Below are 21499 nucleotides of genomic sequence, written 5' to 3'. Positions count from 1 at the left end.
TGTTTTCTTAACAGACAGTTGAAGTTCTGGTATGCTGCTCCCTCCTTCCAGCTTGGCGACTTTGAAGAGTTTCTCGAAACAGTACAGCACCTTTCTTCAGTCTCCCACACATACCCCCTTCCTCCCCTTTCTCCATAGTTCATGGCAGAGTGCCACCTCATGCCAGCAAAGCACAAGCAAGTTAAGAGTCAGCAAACAGTTAACAACCTGTATATATTGTATTGGGACATAAATAAGTTATAACTACAATAAAGCCTTGAATAAAAATCTTTGCTATAGGACAGCCCTCTTCAGAACCAATCCTCTTCTTTCTTTTCATTCATAATGGGAAACAAAAAAATGCCATGAAAGTTTGTGGAGAAGAGGTATAAAGGTGTGGGGGAAGGTTCCTTTCCAAAAAATAAATGTACTTTTGTCACTCCAAAATCCCAAATTGTTTAACTGGGATGTAAGGGTTAAGCAAAGAAAATAGCCTATCAATTTGGATACATAAATCCAAGTAAAACAAGACACTGTCACAAAAACTGTAACCTTACAGTCAATAAGTAGCAAAAAGTAAAACAAAGCTTTGTAGTAAAAGCATATTTTCCCTGCAAGATGCCGCATTTCAAAGAAATGTTTTGTTTTCATTCAATTTACAGCTATTGCACTGATTCTGTATATGCTCAGATCAGCAACATATCACTATTCTATATGCTTTATTATTAACAATGCACTGAAAAGAAGGGTATGCCTACAAATTTAGAGGCAATCCAAAATGAGTAAACAAACTTTGCAGCAAATTTGAACTGAGAATCAGACCAAAGACTTCAACGATTGTATCTTGTGGCACTTCCCACATGATCAGCTTTACTTGTAAATATAGTCATCAACTTACAACAATTGAGCCCCAAATTTAAGTTGCTATATGAAAAATTTATTAAGTGAGTTTTGCCCCATTTTATGACTTTTCTCACCCCATTTATTAAGTGAATCACTGCAGTTCTTAAATTAATAACACAATTGTTAAGTGAATCTGGCTTTCCCATTCACTTTGCTTGTCAGAAATTTGCAAAAGGGGATCACATGACTCCAGGACACTGCAACTGTCATAAATGTGATTCAGTTGTCAAGCATCTGAATGTAAATCACATGATGCTAAATGTGAAGTGTTCATAAGTCGCTATTTTCAGAGCTGTTGTAACTTTGAACGGTCACTAAATGAACTGTTGTAAGTTGAGGACTACCTGTAGATGCAAAAATATTTAATTTGAATTTATCTTTCACTTTTATTATAACACAAAAGTTTGGACTTTTCATATATACTGTAAGTAATGAAATCACACAACTAGGAAGTTATTTAAACCTTGGTAACATTACAAAAACACTGAATTGCAGGCTCTGGGACCAAACATAGTGAAGAAATTGTGACTTATAAAACTAGGCTGAAGAGAAACATCCAAGAAAGCACATGAGAAATTCAAACTTAATATATAATAAGTTTTATACATGGTATCAACTATTTAAGACACAAGGCAGGGATACAGTCAGGTAAGGAACATATCCAGAACCAAGCCTAGACTGAGACAGGGCAGACATAAATAGGCTGAATGTAAGTCTTTTAAAAGCAAGCAATAAGCATAATAAGTTCAACTTATATACCGTTTTTTCAAAGCAGAAGACATTAATGTCATTTGGGAATGCCATCACCCTGCTAAACTAATCCCCATAACACTTTCAAACTATTTAGTAAGACTGTATTACTATTATTCTTTTCATCCTTCCTATTCCCTATCTCTTCCAACTTATGACTATAATCTTGTTGCTTGTATCTTTACAATTTATACTCCTTATTGTTCTCTAGTATGATTTGACTGCTTATTATTGTATCTTATGATTCTTGATGAATGTATTTTAATTTTCATTATATTTTTTCTTATGTACACTGAGAGCTTATGCACCAAAGACAGATACCTTGTGTGTCCAATCACACTTGGCCAATAAAGAATTCTATTCTATTCTATATTCTCTACTCTATTCTATAGAATGTCTGCAGTAAGGCCAGGTTCATAATTTACACTCCTTTACTAATCAAGGCCCTTTGCAGCAATGGGAATACACACAAGTGTCAACAACCCCATCTAAATGTATCTCATAGAAGCATCAGAACGGGACGGAAGAAAGCAAACCCCACCCAAGAACGAGTGCAAATGGAAGGAAATGGGAAATAAACGGGCCCTAATATATCCTGTACCTCTATCTTCCTTTTATAACCCCCCACCCCAAAGATCTCGCCGCCCCACTCGCAGCAATCTTAAGCCTTTAGAGAACTGGCATATCAAACTGGGGACATCACCTTTTTCCTTTCCACCCCCCAAGAAAGCCCTTATTAGCATCGATGAGGTTACCTAGTCTGGGCAAGGAAAGGTCTGCAAGAAAACATCCAAGCTCAGGGAGCACCAAGGGCCCCGTCATGCCAACCTTGAGCTAGGACCGTCACACATGATCGGGCCCCCCGCTTCTTCTTCCCCTGAAAGGTGTCCCAACCCCTTGAAAACCCCTTAGTCGGGTGGCCCCTCAGACAAGCCTGAGGTGCCTGTCTTGCCCAGCCAGCAAACGCAGCACGCAGGCGGCGCAAACAGCGACATCTCCTCCTCCTCCTCCTCCTGCAACCCACGAGACCAGCCGCTGCTTCTCTCCTCACTCTCCCCGAGGGCGTCCAGCACCCAATCTGGGGCCTTGAGGCTTCCCCGCGGGTCCGCCGCCAACCCTCCCTCCCTTTTCCCCGCTTGGCCTCGGGAGGACGGGGAAGGGGATATACCGCACCTGCTCCTGCTCCTGCTCCTCCTCCCAAGGCTGCTGCCATGGCGTCGGATCTCGCCAGGTCGCGGCGGCGCGAAAAGCCCGCAACCCTCCTGCCTCTCCCGATTCCGGGAGCTCCTCACGTCCAGCACCGACCACCCGCCGCGGAGCGGAAAGCTAGAACAACATGGCGGCCAGCTGGCTGAGGGGAACGCGGAGGAGGCGGACGAAGAGCGCCGCTTTTAGCGCCGCGTTGTAATCTGGGATATTGGAAGACCGCCTGTTTCCGTAGCGGAGCGGAAGACGGTGGAGTCGCCGGCTCGGCCAATCTGCAGCATTGGAGACAAGATGAGGGTGGGAAAAGTGGGAGGTGGGAAGAGGGGACGCCACGCCTTCTAGCATAAGCCGAGTAAAACGGGCCGCTCTTGCCCTTTACTTTATGGTCAAGTGAGTTTATTTTATTGATTTTTTTTTAAAAAAAACTGGATTGCGAGGCGCATGCGCCTGAGACTAGGCACTAGAAGGAAGCCGCTGGAGAAGGTTTTTTTTTCTCTTTTTCTTTTCTGCCAATGGAGCAGAGGGAAAATATTTTGGAGTTCTGTCTGTCGCTTTTACTCTAATGAGAAAGCCTAAACAAATTGTTCTTCAAGCTTGAAAATGACTCATTGGTTGCTGAATAACCGACCGTGAACTGGAAGGTCCTAGACTCCTTGGGTTGTGTTAATGGATTCAGACCATCCTATCTCTAGGTTCTATTGATTATTGTGCCATGCCATCAGATTAATTTATCAGACAATAGTAAGTTGTAGCCTTGTTTTTTATTAATTAGTTCATTTCCACAAAAGAATATAGGTATAATCTACATCATTAAATCATACAGTACAGTACAGCTAACAAAGATTCTCATCCTACAGTAAAGCAGAATATTTTTGAAGAGCTTTCTTCAATAATCAGTTAACTTCGTTGCTCATTATACTAGGTTTTAATTAAGCGATAAAGCCTTCCATGTGGATGCGTTTATCTTTCAGATAAGGATTTATCACACATCCCCCGCCAAGCAGGTTTTTATCTGAAAGATAAGGAAAAGTACATCAGTGTCCACTTGTTAGTTTAAATCCTTTAATTAAAGGACCTCTAAATAAAAGTCATAGGCTGGAGAGATACAAAACAGGTTCATATCTTGAACTAGATGAGCATCTTTTGAGTGAGGGAGAATATAAAGAATTTTGGCAAATTCAAAACCTATTGAATCCTCTTCAGACTTGGTTGTTTGCTTGCAGACATTTCATTACCTGACTAGAGAACATTATCGGTGGTTGCAAGTGTGGGGGTTTGTTTGTTTTACGTACAGAATAGTAGCTTCCCTGTCAGGGATGTGATTTTTCTCCAATGTTAATCCCAGTGCTTACCTGCTGCAGGAGAGAAGTTCTAGTCTTTGGGTTTCCTTCTCAACTTTTTAAATGTCTTTTTCGAATGCTATCTATATTTTTTATTTCTATGTGTCTATTGTTGGCCAATTTTCCAGGAATTTCTTAGTATTTTTGGATTTGGCTTGGTCTAGGACAGGGGTCACCAACTTTTGGACCTCAGGGATCACCACACTCATAATTTGAAATCTCGCGGACCACTAATATGAATTTTGACTGGCGGTGGCTTGCTGACATTGGTGGGGGAGAGAGAGAGAGAGATTTGGTTTCATGCAAGGAAAGCAGCAGAAGTCTTTTTTTCTCTCCCCCAAACTCCACCAGAAATGAGTCTTTGCCGGTGCAGCTTTTTAGAGCAGGATGCCTTGCAGGGTCCCAAAGACTCATTTCTGGTGGAGTTTGGGGGAGAGAAAGAAAGACTTTTGCTGCTTTCCTTGCATGCAGCCAAAAGCAGAAGAAGAAAGTAGAAGAAAGAAGCAGCCTGGCCAGGCACATTAGGGGAGTGGGGCAAGTTCCCCCTTCCCCCTCCCCTCACTACCTCGTGTTCACAATGCAAGCAGCGCAGCCTTGTGTTCCTGCGTAGCCTGGATTAATTGCTTTGCGGGCTGCTTTGGGGGTGACATTTCTCTGTGGACCATCAAAATTTTCTTGTGGATCACCAGTGGGCCACGGCCCCCAAGTTGGCGACCACTGGTCTAGGATGTTCACAGTTTCCCACTTGAAACTATGGTTGAGCCTGTTCAGGTATTGTGGGATTAAGGAGTTTTTATTGTGTCTTCTGACTGCTGGTTGGTGTTCATGGATTCACTCTACTACTCTTGGCTTTTTTTGTCCTATGTAGTGGCTGTTACAATCCTCACAATGCATTTTAAAGACTGCTGTTTTTATTTATTGGACTTCTAGGTGAACTACTGGTACTTCTAAGTGAAATATGGCTTCCAAGACTGACAGGTCCTTCGGTTTACTTAAGATGTTTTGTGTGGCATCTTCAAGGAAAAGCAAAGACCAGTTGCCTTTTGAAAGACCATCTTTGGGACATTATTCAGATGAGCACAAATACACTGCAACAATACAGAACAGCAGGACAAAAGAAACAGATTGCTTTACATAGGGTTATGTATATATATATATATATATATATCAGTGGTGGGATTCAATTTTTTTTACTACTGATTCTGTGGGCTTGTAATACTTTGTGTTATACTGGTCTGTTGGTTATTTCTGAGATGTTTTGATGTATGGTAGTGTTATCATTCTCATAGCTTATGTTGGTTGTTCTATAGTGGATCAATGGATATAGTGGATTGAATGGTTTTTGATCAAGTTGAATGGCTTCCATTTTGTGGAAGATGTATATAATATATACATCAGAGGTGGTATTCAGCAGGTTCTGGACAGTTCTGGAGAACCGGTAGTGGATATTTTGAGTAGTTCGGAGAACCGGCAAATACCATCTCTGACTGGCCCTGCCCCATCTATTCTCTGCCTCCTGAATCCCAGCTGGGTCTTCTTTTGTTGCCCTGTCCAGGAGAACAGAGCTGGAAAGCTGTTAGTGGGGTGGGGTGGGGAGGGAATGGGGATTTTGCAGTAACCTTCCCCCAGGAATGGGGACAGAATGGAGATTTTACAGTATCCTTCCACTGTCATGCCCACTAAGCCATGTCCATCAAGCCAAGCCAAGCCTACTAAGCCACGCCCACAGAATCGGTAGTAAAAAAAATTGAATCCCACCACTGATATATGTATACATAACCCTATATAAAGCAATCTGCTTCTTTTGTCCTGCTGTTCTGTATTGTTGCAGTGTATTTGTGCTCATCTGAATAATGTCCCGAAGATGCTCTTTCAAAGAGCAACTAGTCTTTGCTTTTCCTTGAAGATGTTTCCTTCTCATCAGAACTGAAGAAGCTTCTTGGATGAGAAGCAAAACATCTTCAAGGAAAAACAAATTTCCTTTTGAAAAAGCATCTTTGGGACAACCATGACCTGGATGACTGAGCATCTCCATAGACATTCATCCAAATAATGTTCTTGCGCAGTTGTTCTTAGGGGAAGTTGAAATGTTACTTTGGCAATGGAACACTTCTTAGTGTGGATTTTTTTTGTGTGTGGATTTGCATTTCTAATTTGCCATAATCTCATTTCCTGATGAAAATATTCAGGAACAATAGTCTTTTCTTTTATTCTTCTTCCCTTGTGAATTTTATTCCTTTCCCAAAAGACATTGCATTATAGTCTCTGCTATGAATCCTGAGAATGGTGATCCCATAGATGTTCCTCTGATTTGTTGGTACATTTGTCCATCAAACCAAAAATTGTTAGTGAGACAAAAGTTGATGGTGTATTTGGGTAGGTCAGGTGTGTTGCTGTAGTACTGCTGTCACGTATTCTTTTGCTAATTCTGGATATATGGATGTGAAGAATGCTATGATATTGGAAGAAACTATAATTTCATCTTCTGTTTTTAGGTCTTTGATTTTCTGGAGACATTACAGTGGGCAATTGATAGGCTATTGTATTCACTTCCCTCTATAACAGTGGTTGCCAGCCGGTGGGACATGGACCACTGCTGGTCTGTGAGAAAATTTCGATGGTCTGCAGAGAAATGTCCCCCCCCAAAAAAAACAATTAATCCAGGCTGTGCGGGAACACAAGGCTGTGCCGCCCACATGGCTTGCCCACCTGCTAGCCCTCACCCTTCGGCCAAATGCAAACTTTACCTTGAGTAGAGCCATGCGAGCTGGAACTGGAAGGTAAGACCAACGGCGGGGGAGGGAAATCCGCCCCAGGGTGGCTTGCTAATGTTGGTGGGGAAAGTTGGTTCCCATATTCCAGAACTGCAGTAGTCACAAGACTGGCCCTTTGGTCATCCTGGAGCAGCTCCTCCAGTTCATGATAGGCCGGTGCACCCGGGTGGAGGAGCAGCTGCTCCGGGATGACCAAAGGGCCAGTCCTGTGACTATTGTAGCTCTAGAATATGGGACCGACTTCCTCACCAGAGGGAAACAAAGAGCGGCCTATCATACTAATTGAAAGCCTAGGCTTGCTACCAAAAGCCATTAACCCTTCCAACTCTATTATTCTATGTCAGCAAGCCACCATGAGTTAAAATTCATCTTAGTGGTCCACAGGATTTAAAATTGTGAGTTTGGGGGTCCCTGAGATTCAAAAGGTTGGAAACCCATGGTCTATAAGATGCTCAAGCTTTTTTGTAACTTTGTTGGCTAATGTTGTAAGTTGGAGTCCCTGATAATAATATAATTTGATGAAGAAGAATGTATACTTTTATATGTAGAAACATGGGAAGAACATACTTCTTTTCATCTGCCATTGTTCTTCTTGTGTTGTTAAGGTATTGAGGGTTCTCTTGATTGTTTACCCAGTTATTGTATTGGGTGATTACTGGGATGTTGATTTTTTGTGTGTGTGTGCTCCAGCAATTCTTTGGTGTCTTTGGGTATTAATCACAGCCCAGCCTTTGTCTTCAAGGAAGATGGTAATGGTTTGGTCTCTCTAGGTTTTGAGATCTGCTCTGACCTCTGATTTCAGGTAGTACTGTTTCTGTGTTCTTCTGGTCTGTGATAAGATTGCCTGCCGTATATTTTCTAGCAAGTCCTGTGGCTTTTAAATGCTGCTTCCAAAGCTTGCAAAGAATTATAATTGATTAGCATGATCTATGTTACAATTGAGACTTTTCTGAAGGATATGGTTTTTATGTGGTAAACACTGAGCAGTTGAGCATTTTGACTACACATTCAGGTTCAGGCGCCTCTTTGCTTCTGGAGCTTAGTTTAAGAAGTTTGGTTTGGAATTTTGTTTTCCCTTTTCAGACTGTCTTAAAGATTTAGTCTCAATGGTGGCTGTCAACATTTGTGTCTGTTTTGGGGTTGTGGTTTGTTCCGGTTGCTCCTTCAGGTTATCTACGGTGTGCTGGAATTTATTTTGTCTGTGGTGAGTATACATGACCGTTAATCATATCATGTTTTTGGTCACTTTGTTGAACTATTTTCCATTCAGCTGCACTGTTTTGTTGGGCATTTTTAGGGCATATTGTCATAAGCATTTGCACAGCAAGAATAGTTGTGCTTTGGTGGAGATTTGACTATATGCAAATTTATCCCATTTGAGTGCTTTGATGCCCTTATGTGAATGTGATTCCAATAGAAGAGAATTAAGACTGGCACAAACTCACTGCAGCAAGCCAGAACATTTTTTAAAAACAGGCCAATTATACAACATATTCCAACAAAATGGAACCTGTGCAATTTAACCAAAACGTATCTGACCACTGAACTCATTATAGCACAACCAACATAAGCTATGAAAATGATAACACTACCATATTCAAAAACATCTCAGAAAAAAAATCAAATGACTAGTATATAGCATCACTGTAGCACACAAATCAGCTCTAAAACCTTCTAAAACATCTTAGATAAACCAAAAGACCCGCTAGCCCAAGAACTAAAAGCAAGAGTCATCTACAACATACGGTGTACCAATAGCCACTATATAGGACAGACATAAAAATCTTGCAGAGCATATCCATGAACATCAATTAGGTGTCAGAAGACACAGAGAAATCCCCCATAGTAATTAATTAATATTATTAATTATTATTAATAAATATTAATTTATTCCCTAGTTGGGCTGTGAAATATCTGCAAGCAAACAACCAAGTTCAGAGAGCAGCAAGCGATCAACAGTCAGGGACCACCAACGACCTTGAGCTACATAGATCATAGAATAACAGAGTTGGAAGGGACTTTGGAGGTGATCTGGCCCAACCCCCTGCTCAAGCAGGAGAGTCCATTCCAAATATCTGTCTCTACCTAGAATTGAACTCACAGCCTTCTGATTGTGAGGCAAGAGCTCCCCCTCTAGGCCACCGCACTCGACATACATTCTTTCCTACTGAAATTCTTACAATTTGGTGAAGGCCTTACTAGATCAACAAAGTGGCCCACCCTGTCCAAGGCAGTTTGAAGGACTCCTACAAAAAATGAGGGAGTCAATCTATTTTCCAAAGCACCAAAAGGCACAACAAGAAACAATGGATGAAAACTAACCAAAGAGAGAACTAACCAAAGAGAGAAGTAACCTGGGACTAAGGAGAAATTTCCTAAGGGTGAGACCAATCAACCAATGGAATAGCTTGCCTTCAGAAGTTGTGAATGCTCCATCACTAGAGGAAAGGGAAGTGACAGAAGTACACCCCAAAAGGACAGTGACAGAAACCACTAAAGCAATGCAGAAAACTTAAAACAGCCATTCCCCTTTTTAAAAAAAATCAACTCCAAAGCAAATGCAGCAGCTGAGAGGGAAACAAAGAGCAGCCTATCATACTAATTGAAAGCCTGGGCTTGCTACCAAAAGCCATTAACCCTTCCAGCTCTACTATTCTATGTTCTCTATGTTCTAAATTGGGTCCTTCACAGCAGAAGCAATACAGCTGCCTGGACCACACATGCATTAAATTCAAAGCATGTATGATCAAGCTGCATCATTGTTCCCTCCTGTATCTTTTTCCTCCAGGAAGAAATAAGAAGTTGCCAACACTGCAGGAGCTATAAAAGGTCTTGGGGAACTCCAGGCAGTATTAGCTGATCACAGAACTGTTACGTAATACTTTTTAAAATGAAAATGTTGTAATCTTGTCCTTCTTCCTGAAGGGAAGAGGTTAATCCAATCCCTAAATGGGCGATTGATGGGTTTTCCTGCCTTAATCCTGTCTGTTTTTGTTGTTTATTGACTTGATTCAGTGTGTATCACTGCATTCCAGCTGCAACTGTTAAGTGGCTCTTGGCTGTCTATCCAGAGCTATTAACTGAAGGATCTTCAAACTTGGCAAGTTGAGTGGATTTCAATTCCCGGAATTCCTGAGCTCACATGACTGGAGGAGAAAGTCTGGGAGTTGAAGTCCACAAGTCTTAAACTAAGCTTCAAGTTTGAAGACCCTTGTATTAACTGAAGGAATAGAGAAGAAGAAAAACTCTCTTGAACTTTTACTGCAGGCTACTTCTGCTGCCTGCCGGCTGCCTGCAATGTTGCAGATCAAATCTCACCAGACTCAAGGTTGACTCAGCCTTCCATCCTTCCGAGGTGGGTAAAATGAGGACCCAAATTGTTGGGGGGGCAAGAGGCTGACTCTGTAAACCACTTAAAGAGGGCTGTAAAGCACTGTAAAGCAGGATATAAGTCTAAGTGCTATTGCTGAATAGCAACACAGAGGGAGCTATCAGTGATGACTTCAGTGTTCCATCTTCTTCAGTTCTGTCGCGTCCTTAAAGGACTTTGTGTAACAATAGAAACAACCCCAGGTACATAGACAAAGACCTGCTTAGGTTCAGTGGTAGGATTCAACAATTTTTACTACCAGTTCTGTGGGCGTGGCTTGGTGGGCGTGGCAGGGGAAGGATACTGCAAAATCCCATTCCCTCCCCACCCCACTAACCTGCTTTCCAGCTCCGTTCTCCTGTGCAGCGCAACCAAAGAAGACCCAGCCAATCAGCTGGGACTCGGGAGGCAGAGAATAGATAAGAGTTGGTGAGGCAAGTCAGAGGTGGTATTTGCCAGTTCTCCAAACTATTGAAAATTTCTGCTACCGGTTCTGCAGAACTGGTCAGAACCTGCTGAATACCACCTCTGCTTAGCTACCCCAAACTGGCCTGTAAATAAGATCCTTAGGACTCCCCGCCTTGTAACTCTCAACTTCTATAAAAAATCTTGGCTTTCCCATTATCTAGAATCCTTCTTTCTTGTAAAACAGGAACCCTATAATGGTTGCAATAAACATGGTGTTTCTTCTCAGTATTGTGTTTTGTTCTTCTGAATTTTCTATGACACAAATACGCTTTTATCTTAGGATCAGATGGTGCCTTCAGGTAACTTGGAGCAAAAAGATATGCAAGCTGCATGCAAAGTCCAATGCAATCCCTCAAAAGAGTATAGGCAATCTTCAATTTATGACTATAATTGAGCCTGGCAATTATGGTCATAAGTCATGATGGTCATAAAAAGGTGCTTCATCATATGACTGAGCTGAGCCTACAACCTTTTTTAAAAATGAAGGTTGTTAAGCAAACATGACAGTCATTAAGCGAATGCAGCAGTTATTAAGTGAACCATTGTTTGCTATGGGCAGGTCTTTCCTGGAAACAAGAAGTTAGGATAGGGCAGGATAGGGCAGGACAGAACAGAATAAACAGAGTTGGAAGGGACCTTGGAGGTCTTCTAGTCCAACCCCCTGTCTAGGCAGGAAACCCTACATCACTTCAGACAAATGGCTATCCAATCTCTTCTTAAAAACTTCCACTGTTGGAGCATTTACAACTTCTCGAGGCAAGTTGTTCCACTGATTAATTGTTCTAACGGAATGCCAGTTTCCAGAAAAACTGTCATAAATCAAAATCAAGAGACTGTGGGGTACTGCAAAATATCATACAGGTGATCCTTGACTTACAACCATTCATTTAGTGACATTCAACATTACAAAGATATTGAAAAAAGTGACACATCATTTTTCACCCTTACAACTGTTGTAGCATCCCTAGGGCCGTGTGATCACCATTTGCAACCTTCCCAGCTGGCGTCTGATAAGCAACATCAGTTAGGGCAGCCAGACTGTCTTAAATGTAAGCTGTTTGCCCAAAATGCATAATGTGACCACCGGGAGGGGGCAATGTTATAACTACAAAACCAGGTCCTAGGTAGCTTTTGGGGAGTCCATCAGAACTTTGAATGGTCACTAACAACTGGATATAAGTCATGGGCTATGTATATTGATAATTCTCCTGACATAGAATTTGCAGCCCAAGGCCTTTGCCCATTTGCCCTAGTTATAGAGCTAACATTTATTGCTTTTTTAGAAACAATCTGTATTTTATGGATGCATTTTACGATTTTAATATTTTAAAAAAAATATCTTAGTAGAATGTGCTTTCCATGGTCATTTGAAGCTGACACTGATAAGAAATGCAATTCTTATCTTTCATCAGATATCCGTTTGCTGGACAGAGCACAGGGGCAGAATTTACACAGATGAATCTGTACTTTCCCATCTCAGACAGTAAAAATCTTGCCATTCCTGTCTGAATTTAGCCTTGAGACAGCAAATCAGTAGAGACCTGAAGTTCCAAGCACAGTGTGTGTGTGTGTGTTTTGTGTAAAGTCAGTGATGCAAAGTCCAGTAAATTTTAAGCAGAAGTCTCCAAACTTGGCAACTTTAAGACTTGGGGACTTCAACTTCCAGAATTCCTCAGCCAGCCATGCTGCCTGGGGAATTCTGGGAACTGAAGTCCACAAGTCTTAGAGTTGCCAAGTTTGCAGAGCCCTGATTTTAAATGTCCAAATGTTTGGTGAATTCTTTTGTTATGAAATTATCGTTATAATATGCTTATATGTAAGTATTAAACTAAAAAATTAAAAAGTGTTATTATCCCTAAGGGACTAGGTACAAAACCAATAAAAACAATTTGATGGTCCAGTGATTAAGACACCAGGCAAGAAAATAGAAGACCATGAGTTCAGGTCCTGCTGTAGCTTGAAGGCTAACTGGGTGAATTTGGGGCCAATCATCAGGAGCAGTGAGTTTTAGTCCTGCCTTAGGCAGGAAAGCCGGCTGGGTAACCTGGAGCCAGTCACTATCTCTTACCCCAATTCACTTCACAGGGTTGTTGTTGAGAGACCATAGGAGGAGGAAGGTATATTAGATACATTTGCCATCTTGAGTTATTTGTAAAAATAATAAAGCTGGAATAAATACAAATAAATTAAGTAAATTAACAGTAAAACAAATTCACTCAAAATAAGATAATCAAACAGTATTAGTTCATAACGAATGTGGCAGCTTTCCAACTTTTCAGGAACTGGTAGTATAAAGAAGTTCCTTAATAGGTAGAATTTGTGTGTAGTTTATCCTCAAACCTTTTGGGAAATTTATACTTAAAAAAATGTTTGCTACTCTCCTGAAGCAAGCGATCAACAGTAAGCTTTATTTAGCTATTGAAATGATAGCTATAAAAATACAGATTAATTCGAACACTGTAAAGTAAAGCCATTCAAGGGTACTGCTGGTGTGATAATTGTCATCTCTCTCCTAGCAATGCCGATAATAGCATAACAACAAACAACAAACTTTCTACATCTGTGTCTCATCAAGGGATTTGCCTATGCTAGTATCTGTGGGTGGGATTGCTTATAAACAAGAGGAGTATATGGCAAAAAAAAAAATTCCTTGATTAGTAAACTGAGGCTGTTTGCAAGGACATTCGGAAACGGGGGAGCAAGGAAGCTGTCAAAAAATAGATAAATAAATAAACAAGGATTCCATGTTTTGTAAATGAAGCTCCATGCCTCTTTTTAGATGTCCTAAATAAATTCACTGACTAAAACTCTCAAGCTTTTAACATGAAAGAGCTAAGTGCTAATATTACTAATATATTGACTCTGTTTTAGAATATATTAAGTTGGAACACGTAGCAGCATCTCAGTATCTGACTTCTATATCAGAGGTGGGTATTCAGCAGGTTCTGACCAGTTCAGGAGAACCAGTAGTGGAAATTCTGAGTAGTTTGGAGAACCAGCAAATCCCGCCTCTGATTGGCTCCGCCCTCATCTATTCTCTGCCTCCCGAGTCCCAGCTGATCAGATGGGTCTTCATTTGTTGCCCTGCACAGGAGAACGGAGCTGGAAAGCAGGTTAGTGGGGTGGGGAGAGAATGAGGATTTTGCAATATCCTTCCCCCAGGAGTGGGGAGGGAATGGGATTTTACAGTATTCTTCCCCTGCCACACCCACCAAGCCACGCCCACCAAGCCATGCCCACCAAGCCACATCATGCCCACCAAGCCACACCCACAGAACCGGTAGTAAAAACATTTGAATCCCACCACTGTTCTTTATCAAAATTAATAAATCACATTAAAGTAGATTCATATGCAATGCACAATTTGATTTGTGCAACACAAGAGGCAAGTTCACCGATGACACTGCACTCACAACCAATTGTACAACAGTCTGACTTTGACAGACGGGTGGGAAAAGTCATGAGGGTCTGAAAACTGGAACCAAACTGCATTTATTGAAAGCAGCATGAAGTTTAAATACTTAAATATCTCAGAAAATGGCTACAGTTATCCTCGATTTATGATTAGTTGATTAGTGACCATTTCAAGTTATGCTAAACTATCCCAGAGCTATTATAAACCCGTTTTTGAAGCTCCAATAAGCCACACCTCCCACAGTCACACAATCACATTTTGAGAGCTTGGCTGGAAATTGGCATTTGCTTCCAGCAAAAAACACCTGTTGGCTATAAGGGACGTGTTTATTAATTGCTGCATTTGCTAATTGACAGCTGCAAAAAACATTGGTCAAATCATGGTGACCCCTTAACAGCCATGATTTGCAACTGTAATTCCAGGCTCTCAATTAGGGTTGTAAGTCGAGTAGAGTTAGTCCTCGACTTACAACTGCAATGGAGCCCAAAATTTCCTTCGCTAAGCAAGGCAGTTGTTAAATGAATTTTTATGACATTTCTGGTGTGTTAAGTGAATCATTGCATTAGTTGCTACTTGAATCTGGCTTCCCCATTGACGTCACTGGTCAGAAGGTCACAAAAAGTGATCACAGGATCCCAAGACACTGCAACTGTCATAAATACGAGACAGTTGCCAAGTGTTTGAATTTTGGTCATATGACTATGGGGATGCTGCAATGGTCATAAGTGTGAAAAACAATAATGTCGCTTTTTTTAGTGCCGTAAATTCAAACAGTCACTAAACAAATGGTTGTAAGTCTAGGATTACGTGCACCACCTCTATTCTGAAATTTTCAAGGGGAAAACATTTGTAGCAGGATGTCTATAAAAGAGGCGAATTAAAAAAAATAGATAGTACCAGCCACAACCACCACCAAAGTCACTATCTTGATTTTTTTATTTATTTTCAACCCATCCTGCAGATGCCCCTATGCTTAGAGCAGGAGTGTCAAACTCACATCACGTGACGTATCGGGAATTTTTTGCCCCTTCGCTAAACTGGGTGTGGCCATAGCCAGCGCATGACGCATCCAGCCCGTGAGCTGGGAGTTTGACAGCCCTGGCTTACAGTAAAAACTTTTCAACACACTTTTAAGTCCATTCTGTCAGTGGTGGGATTCAAAAAATTTTACTACCAATTCTGTGGGCATGGCTTGGTAGGCGTGGCATGGTTTGGTGGGTGTGGCTTGGTGGGCGTGGCAGGAGAAGATTACTGCAAAATCCCCATTCCCTCCCTACTCCACTAACCTGCTTTCCAGCTCCGTTCTTCTGTGCAGGGCAACAAAGAAAGACCCAACCGATCAACTGGGACTCAATGGGAGACAGAGAATAGATGGGGGCGGGGCCAGTCAGAGCTGGTATTCCGAACTACTCAGAATTTCCGATACCGGTTCTCTAGAACCAGTCAGAACTGCTGAATACCACCTCTGTATTCCGTGTTTCTCCTTCTCGGATCTTGTAAAATGTGTGGACTTCAACTCCCAGAATTCTCCAGCTAGCATTCTGAGTTGAAGACCATAGAGATGTTGACTGGCTAGAGAATTCTGGGGGTTGAAGTTCACAGAGGATGGTTGGGGAATTCTGGGAGTTGAAGTCCATATATCCTAAAGTGGCTGAACTAGAGGTAACACTCTTCTATGGATTTGGTAAGTAAAGATCAGAAAATGCAGCTCTAATGAACTTCTAGTAAATAAGAGCACATGTCACACAGGTGATTTTATTCTCCATAGCAACCAGCATTCCTTCCCCTTCTTCCTTTTTACTGCTTGCTCCAGGCACCTGAGCTTTATGCAATATCCAGTTGGCTCCTGGACTCTGTTTTTCCCACATGTTACTCTTTCATTGGCTGGCTCTGCCATGGATTATTTCATTAGATCATAACAGCCATAGGATTTCTCACTGAGACATAGACCTGAGGAGATCCTGATGCTGGAGGAGAGAGATAAAATTGCCTTCTCTGGAGGAAGATCAGATTTTAAAACATTGTCCTGGCTGAAACTTAGAGCTGTGAGCTTGCTTAAGCAGAGGCTGAAATCTTTGCCAAGTAAGTACACTTTGAAAATGCAATTGATGAAATTAAGTTTTAAAGGTAGGAAATTTGAGATTATTTTCATATACTAGAAGATAAAACTTAGATCTAATATCCTTTAGATTGAAAGTATAGACTGATTTTTTTTCTTCATTTAGATATTTTGCCTGTGTAAATTTGGTAACGTACAAAGAAAAATAAATCCATACCTCCATCTATTTATAGTTTATTTTTCTTTCTAATATCAACGTGTACTGAGTACAGCTGGATCCAGTAATTTTTAATAATTTTATTCCTTGGTGTCCTAACTACACAAAATAATAAAATAAGAGTGGTTGAATTGCTTTGATCTTGTTTTCAGGGCAAAGATTTATTCAAGCATTGGTAAATGTACATGAAATTTACTAATAAAACTACGAATAGTTCTGTTGGAAAAGCTAGATAACAACTTCATGTGAAAAGATTTTTTCCCCCCTTTAGGGGTATTGTGGTTTTCCAATTGTTTGACAAGCCAAAAGCTGAGGTTTTTTAATGAATTAAAATTGTATATGTGGTAACAGAATTTCTAAAAATAAAAATTATAGTTTAGATAGAAAGCCTACCAGATTTTTTTTTCCCATCAGCCCCTGAGTTGAAATCTTGTATATGAAATTGCAGAGAAGATTTTCCCCATCAATTCTGGATTGTTTACAACTGTCCTTTTTTTTCTCCCAAAAAGCGTATTAAATTCACCAGGTTTTGTAAAAAACAATCACAGTAAACATAGAACTGAAGCTTCTTTTGTTTTGGCTGAAAAAGACTACAGGCCCAATGCTAGGAAAGTACAATAGATCAACATTTTACTACAAATGAGCCTTACCTGTTGACACATCATAACCTGCTAGGAACAATTGGTGATAATACTCCCAAGGGGTCATTAAGGAAGCTGGAAAGAAAAAGCTACATTAACTCCACCTCAGGTACAAGGAATTTCTCTAAGGGAAAATAGTTGCCAGGAAGAGTACTTGGGAGTGGCAACAAAGCCAACAAGGAGTGTGAAACTTAAGTATTTTCTACTCAACAAGACAGAGTTTTATGCTAGGCAAAGCTGCAAGGAAATTGCAAGAGATCTGCTTGTAGGAGTAGGAAAAATATTAGAATCTTATCAGGAAAAAGTAGGAGATACCCATTGGGACCTTGCAAAAGTAGACTTTGAAGTCTAGAGCTTTATACTAGAGAAGTTTACAATAACTAAGAGTTCTTTGAGCTTGGTTGTTTTCTTGGGGACATTGCATTACCCAACTAGGTAACATCATCAATTTTAAAAAGGAGTGGGGTTTACTCTTTGTTTATAGACAAGTGGCTTGCTCTATCAATATTGGTGGGAGAGTTCATAGTAGTTCTTTGATTACCTTGATTTGTAATAACTAGAATACAGATGTTTGGGAATTTCACTACTGTATGACATGCTAAATCAGTCTTTCCTATGGGAACACATTCTAGACTAAGGGTCTTCAAACCTGGCGAGTTTAAGACTTGTGGACTCAATGCCCAGAATTCCTGAGCTAACATGATTGGAGGAAGAATTCTGGGCGTTGAAGACCAGAAATCTTAAAGCTATCAAGTAGCTGATATCTAGATGTATCTGCTGTTGTTAAGCTTCCGGAAAATTTTAGAAACTATGTTCCAACATAGTTGGAGAACATCAGGTAGGGAATCTGCCATAATAACGAATTCCTGCCTTTTATCACTACAAACATCAGAAAATTTCATAGTTGATCCTGCCCAAAGTTTACTGCCAATCATTTTTTACCATTTGAGTTTGTGCAGCTCCACCTTCCTTCTGTGAGCAACTTGGTAGAGATACTCCGATTCCATCAAATGAAACTTCTAGATGGATTTTGCTACAGTGATATTGTCTGAAAAAAAACCAACCCTACATTATTGATGGATAGTTTGTAAAAGAAAGTGTGTATTGGTTGCTGTGGACATGAAAGCAATCTGGTTGTTTTGAAACCTGGCTGTGACCAGCATGCAAAATACTTGCTTTTTTTTCCATAAGTGGGTTCATGCCTCATTAACTTCGTAGAGCTGAGCTATATCTTGATTTCAGTGAAGCAGAGGAATTGCCTAAAACACGATGATTAGAAGGGAAAGCTGTTGCCTGGGTACTTTAGAGCTTAAATTTGAATACAATAGAGGCAAACCCCAACCCCCAGGGCTATATTATTCATATATGTCAAAAGTTTAACTTGCCTTTTATCGGCATGCAAACACTTGCAAGTTTTTTGTATTGTTCAGTCAGTGATAAAATTCCCTTTGATCTAACACCAAGATAGTACTTTGTGGCACAACAGTGCAAAAACTTTGTGGTTCATGATTTAGGAATCATGATTTAGACACTTGACAGGATGAAAGAATATCTGGGGGGGGGGGAATCTTATATGGATGCGGTCCCATACCACCACATCTTTGATAGCTACACTTTGCATTATGAATGGAGACAAAAGAAAGGAAGAAAATAATACACCATAGCACTGTAAGTCTGACACTGTTGCCAAGACAAGGAAAATAATTCAGAAAACAATACAGCCTGAGTTTGCTATTGGTATATATGTAAGTTCCAACATGGTTGCAGATCTGCTTCATGATGTTGGGTACATTAGGTATAATTCAACCATCTGTCATCCTTTGAAAACAACGGAACGTTGAGAGTTTTGAACTGATGGACAAGTCCACAGGTTCAGACAGCTGTGATGTAGTCAGCTGTGTCCCTGAGGAAATTCTCCTTTGCTTTCTCCAGCCACAGGTGCAGCTAAGGAGACTTTAAATAGCAAATAAGGGTTTGTTGGTGTGTTTTGCAGAAATGCGGGCCGGATTCAGTACAGAGAAATAATTTACAGTCAAATCAAGCATCTGAAATGTGTTGAAACTTTTCAAATGTTCCCTGAAAAACATTTTAGGCTGACATAGAATCATGCCTTAAGAGAAGAGCTTTTCTGCAATATAATTAAAGCACAGAAAGTTCATGCTTCAAAATACCCTTTGTAGGAGAAAATCACCCTGGTTTAAGTTTTGCCCATCTTTAATCATTTAGCATTACTTACAGAGGTTAAAGATTTTTTTTTAAAAAAATAATGATATAAGATTACCTAATTATTTCAGAACTGGCATTATATTAGGAATCACCTCTTTCTACTTCTATTTGAAGATTGAAAGCCACTTTATCAGCCACAAAGAAAAAACCTGTTTAAAGAACGATGTCAAACATTTGGGAATGGTTATAAAAAACCAAATATCTTCATTGCAGTCTTTGATCAGATTTTACAATTAAAAAGTACGGCAAAAAGAGAGAATCATTTGTTACTAAAGAAGAGAAAAATAATACGGTAATAAAACAACATTTTGGATTAAACGTTTTGCATAGCTGGTGAAGATATTTGGCACCATGGGTGTGTATGGGATAGTTACAAAAATGGTAGGGGTTTCAGGACGAAACCTATGAAAACTATGTTACTCTTCCTTGACCTTCTTCAGCCCTTCTGATGTGTTGGGTGGTCTGGTGAATTGGATAAAGATTTTAGAAGCTGCAATTGTAGCATCACTAAAGGGCAGTAGGTTAGGAAGAGCTGGGCTAGCCATGAAAGCACCTTGGTTTACCTTTGTCTTGTCTGTTTTTCCAGATTAAGGCTTCAGGCATGGCTGCATCCCCTCAGGCCTTGTTTTCCTTGCTGCTTCTGGGCCTGTTCAGCAATATTGGGAGAGCACAGAGAAATCCTGAGGTATTCTGTGGAGGTTAGTGTCTCAGCTGGGTATTTCTCCATGCCCCCAAAGGATTTGTGGTTCACAGGTTTGATAATTCTGCACAAATAAGCCAATAACTTCTCACTTAGTCTGTTCCCTTAATACCAGAGCTTTTTTTTTATGGAGACTGAAAGTCGGAGATGTTTCAATGAACCCCGCATCATCCTTTCCTTACAAGTAAGTGGTCTTCAATTTATGACCACAAATGGGACCAGAATTGCCATTGCTAAGCAAGGAGGCTGTTAAGTGAGCCATATCCAATTTTACAACCTTCTTTTTTTTTGCCATGATTAATAAATGAATCATTGTGGTTGTTCAGTGAGTTATGCAGTTGTTAAATGAACACAGGATGCTGCAGCAAGTTGTGCAAATTCACACGACATCGGGATGCTGCAGCAGTTGTGAATTATGCCACTTGCCAAGTGGCCAAATTTTGATTGTGAGACTGTTGGAAGGCAGCAACTATTGTGTGAGCACTTCCAACCTCCCCATGCCATTGTAAGTTTGAACAGTTGCTAAACAAATGGTTGTAAGTCCAAGACTACCTGAATTCTTTTTTTTTTCTCCATTGTTTCCCTTCATTTGAGTGATTAGAGTGTGTGCGCAAATCCAAAGTAGAATGTCAGAAATGGTGCAGCAGGGCCTCCTGCTTAGGTGGTGATGGTGGGGCTGGACTAGATGACCTACAAGGTCCCTTCCAACTCTGATTATCTGTAAAAGAATCTGTAAAAAAATAATGCAGGACTGTAAACGAATCCATGGTTTCTTGTCCCAAAGGTGCTTTTTTTTTTCCAAGGGGCAGCTGGGCTTTCTGATTTTTCTTTGAAGATGTTTCACTTCTCATCCAGGAACCTTCTCCAGCTCTAGCTAGATGGTGGGGAATGGAAGGATTTATATTCCTTGCACACAATATTACAAATCCTTCCATTCCCTGCCATCCAGTCAGAGCTGAAGAAGCTTCTTGGGTGAGAAGCGAAACATCTTCAAAGAAAAAAAAAAAACAAGAAAATCCAGTTGCCTCCTGAAAAAGCACCTTTGGCACAACCATGGCCTGGATAACCGAGAAACTCAATGGATTGTCTGCCTTGAATGCAAAGAATGCATCTGATAATTTTAAAGAGTGAATTATCCTTTGGGTATAAGACCTTTTGCATCTGGGAAAGCTGGTGGAATTTATTTTATTTATTTATTTTGCCAAGCATGTAACAGATAACAGATATAAGTATAAACACGATTATTAATACGTAAAATAGATACGAATAAACGGGAACAGTAGGACAGGGACAGTAGGCACATTGATGTGCTTATGCACATCCCTTAAAGATCTCTTATGAAAGGGGTGAGGTCAACGGTAGACAGTCTAAGGCAGGGGTGGTATAGATAATTTTATGTACTATGCTTAGGTCAGACCTAAGGCCTAGGTTGTCTACGTCTAACATTCCAA

General features: G+C 40.5%; 2 protein-coding genes across 4 annotated transcripts in view; one reads left to right on the top strand and one right to left on the bottom strand.

The window, feature by feature from the left end:
• The window catches only part of RBM33 (RNA binding motif protein 33), a 121840-nt gene extending 118794 nt beyond the window's left edge, over positions 1-3046 (bottom strand). The window contains 1 exon segment of the mRNA XM_026718351.2: positions 2806-3046. Within this exon segment, the coding sequence (XP_026574136.2) occupies positions 2806-2845 (40 nt within the window). The 5' untranslated portion in view covers positions 2846-3046.
• Positions 3047-3153: 107 nt separating this feature from the next.
• Positions 3154-21499, top strand: part of CNPY1 (canopy FGF signaling regulator 1) — a 71484-nt gene continuing 53138 nt past the window's right edge. Inside the window, exons 1-2 of one of the 3 annotated variants that reach the window (XM_087916907.1) lie at positions 3154-3228; positions 19935-20046. In XM_087916907.1, the coding sequence (XP_087773033.1) occupies positions 3221-3228; positions 19935-20046 (120 nt within the window). In that variant the 5' untranslated portion in view covers positions 3154-3220. Of the gene's footprint in view, positions 3229-16027; positions 16288-19934; positions 20047-21499 lie in introns of those variants that run through there. The other 2 variants (XM_087916906.1, XM_026718323.2) reach the window with 2 other exon arrangements.

This window comes from Pseudonaja textilis, chromosome Z (assembly GCF_049901715.1).
Source record: "Pseudonaja textilis isolate UNSWEBS1 chromosome Z, rPseTex1.2, whole genome shotgun sequence".
Lineage (NCBI taxonomy): Eukaryota > Metazoa > Chordata > Lepidosauria > Squamata > Elapidae > Pseudonaja > Pseudonaja textilis.
This window is presented reverse-complemented; position numbering and strand designations above follow the sequence as displayed.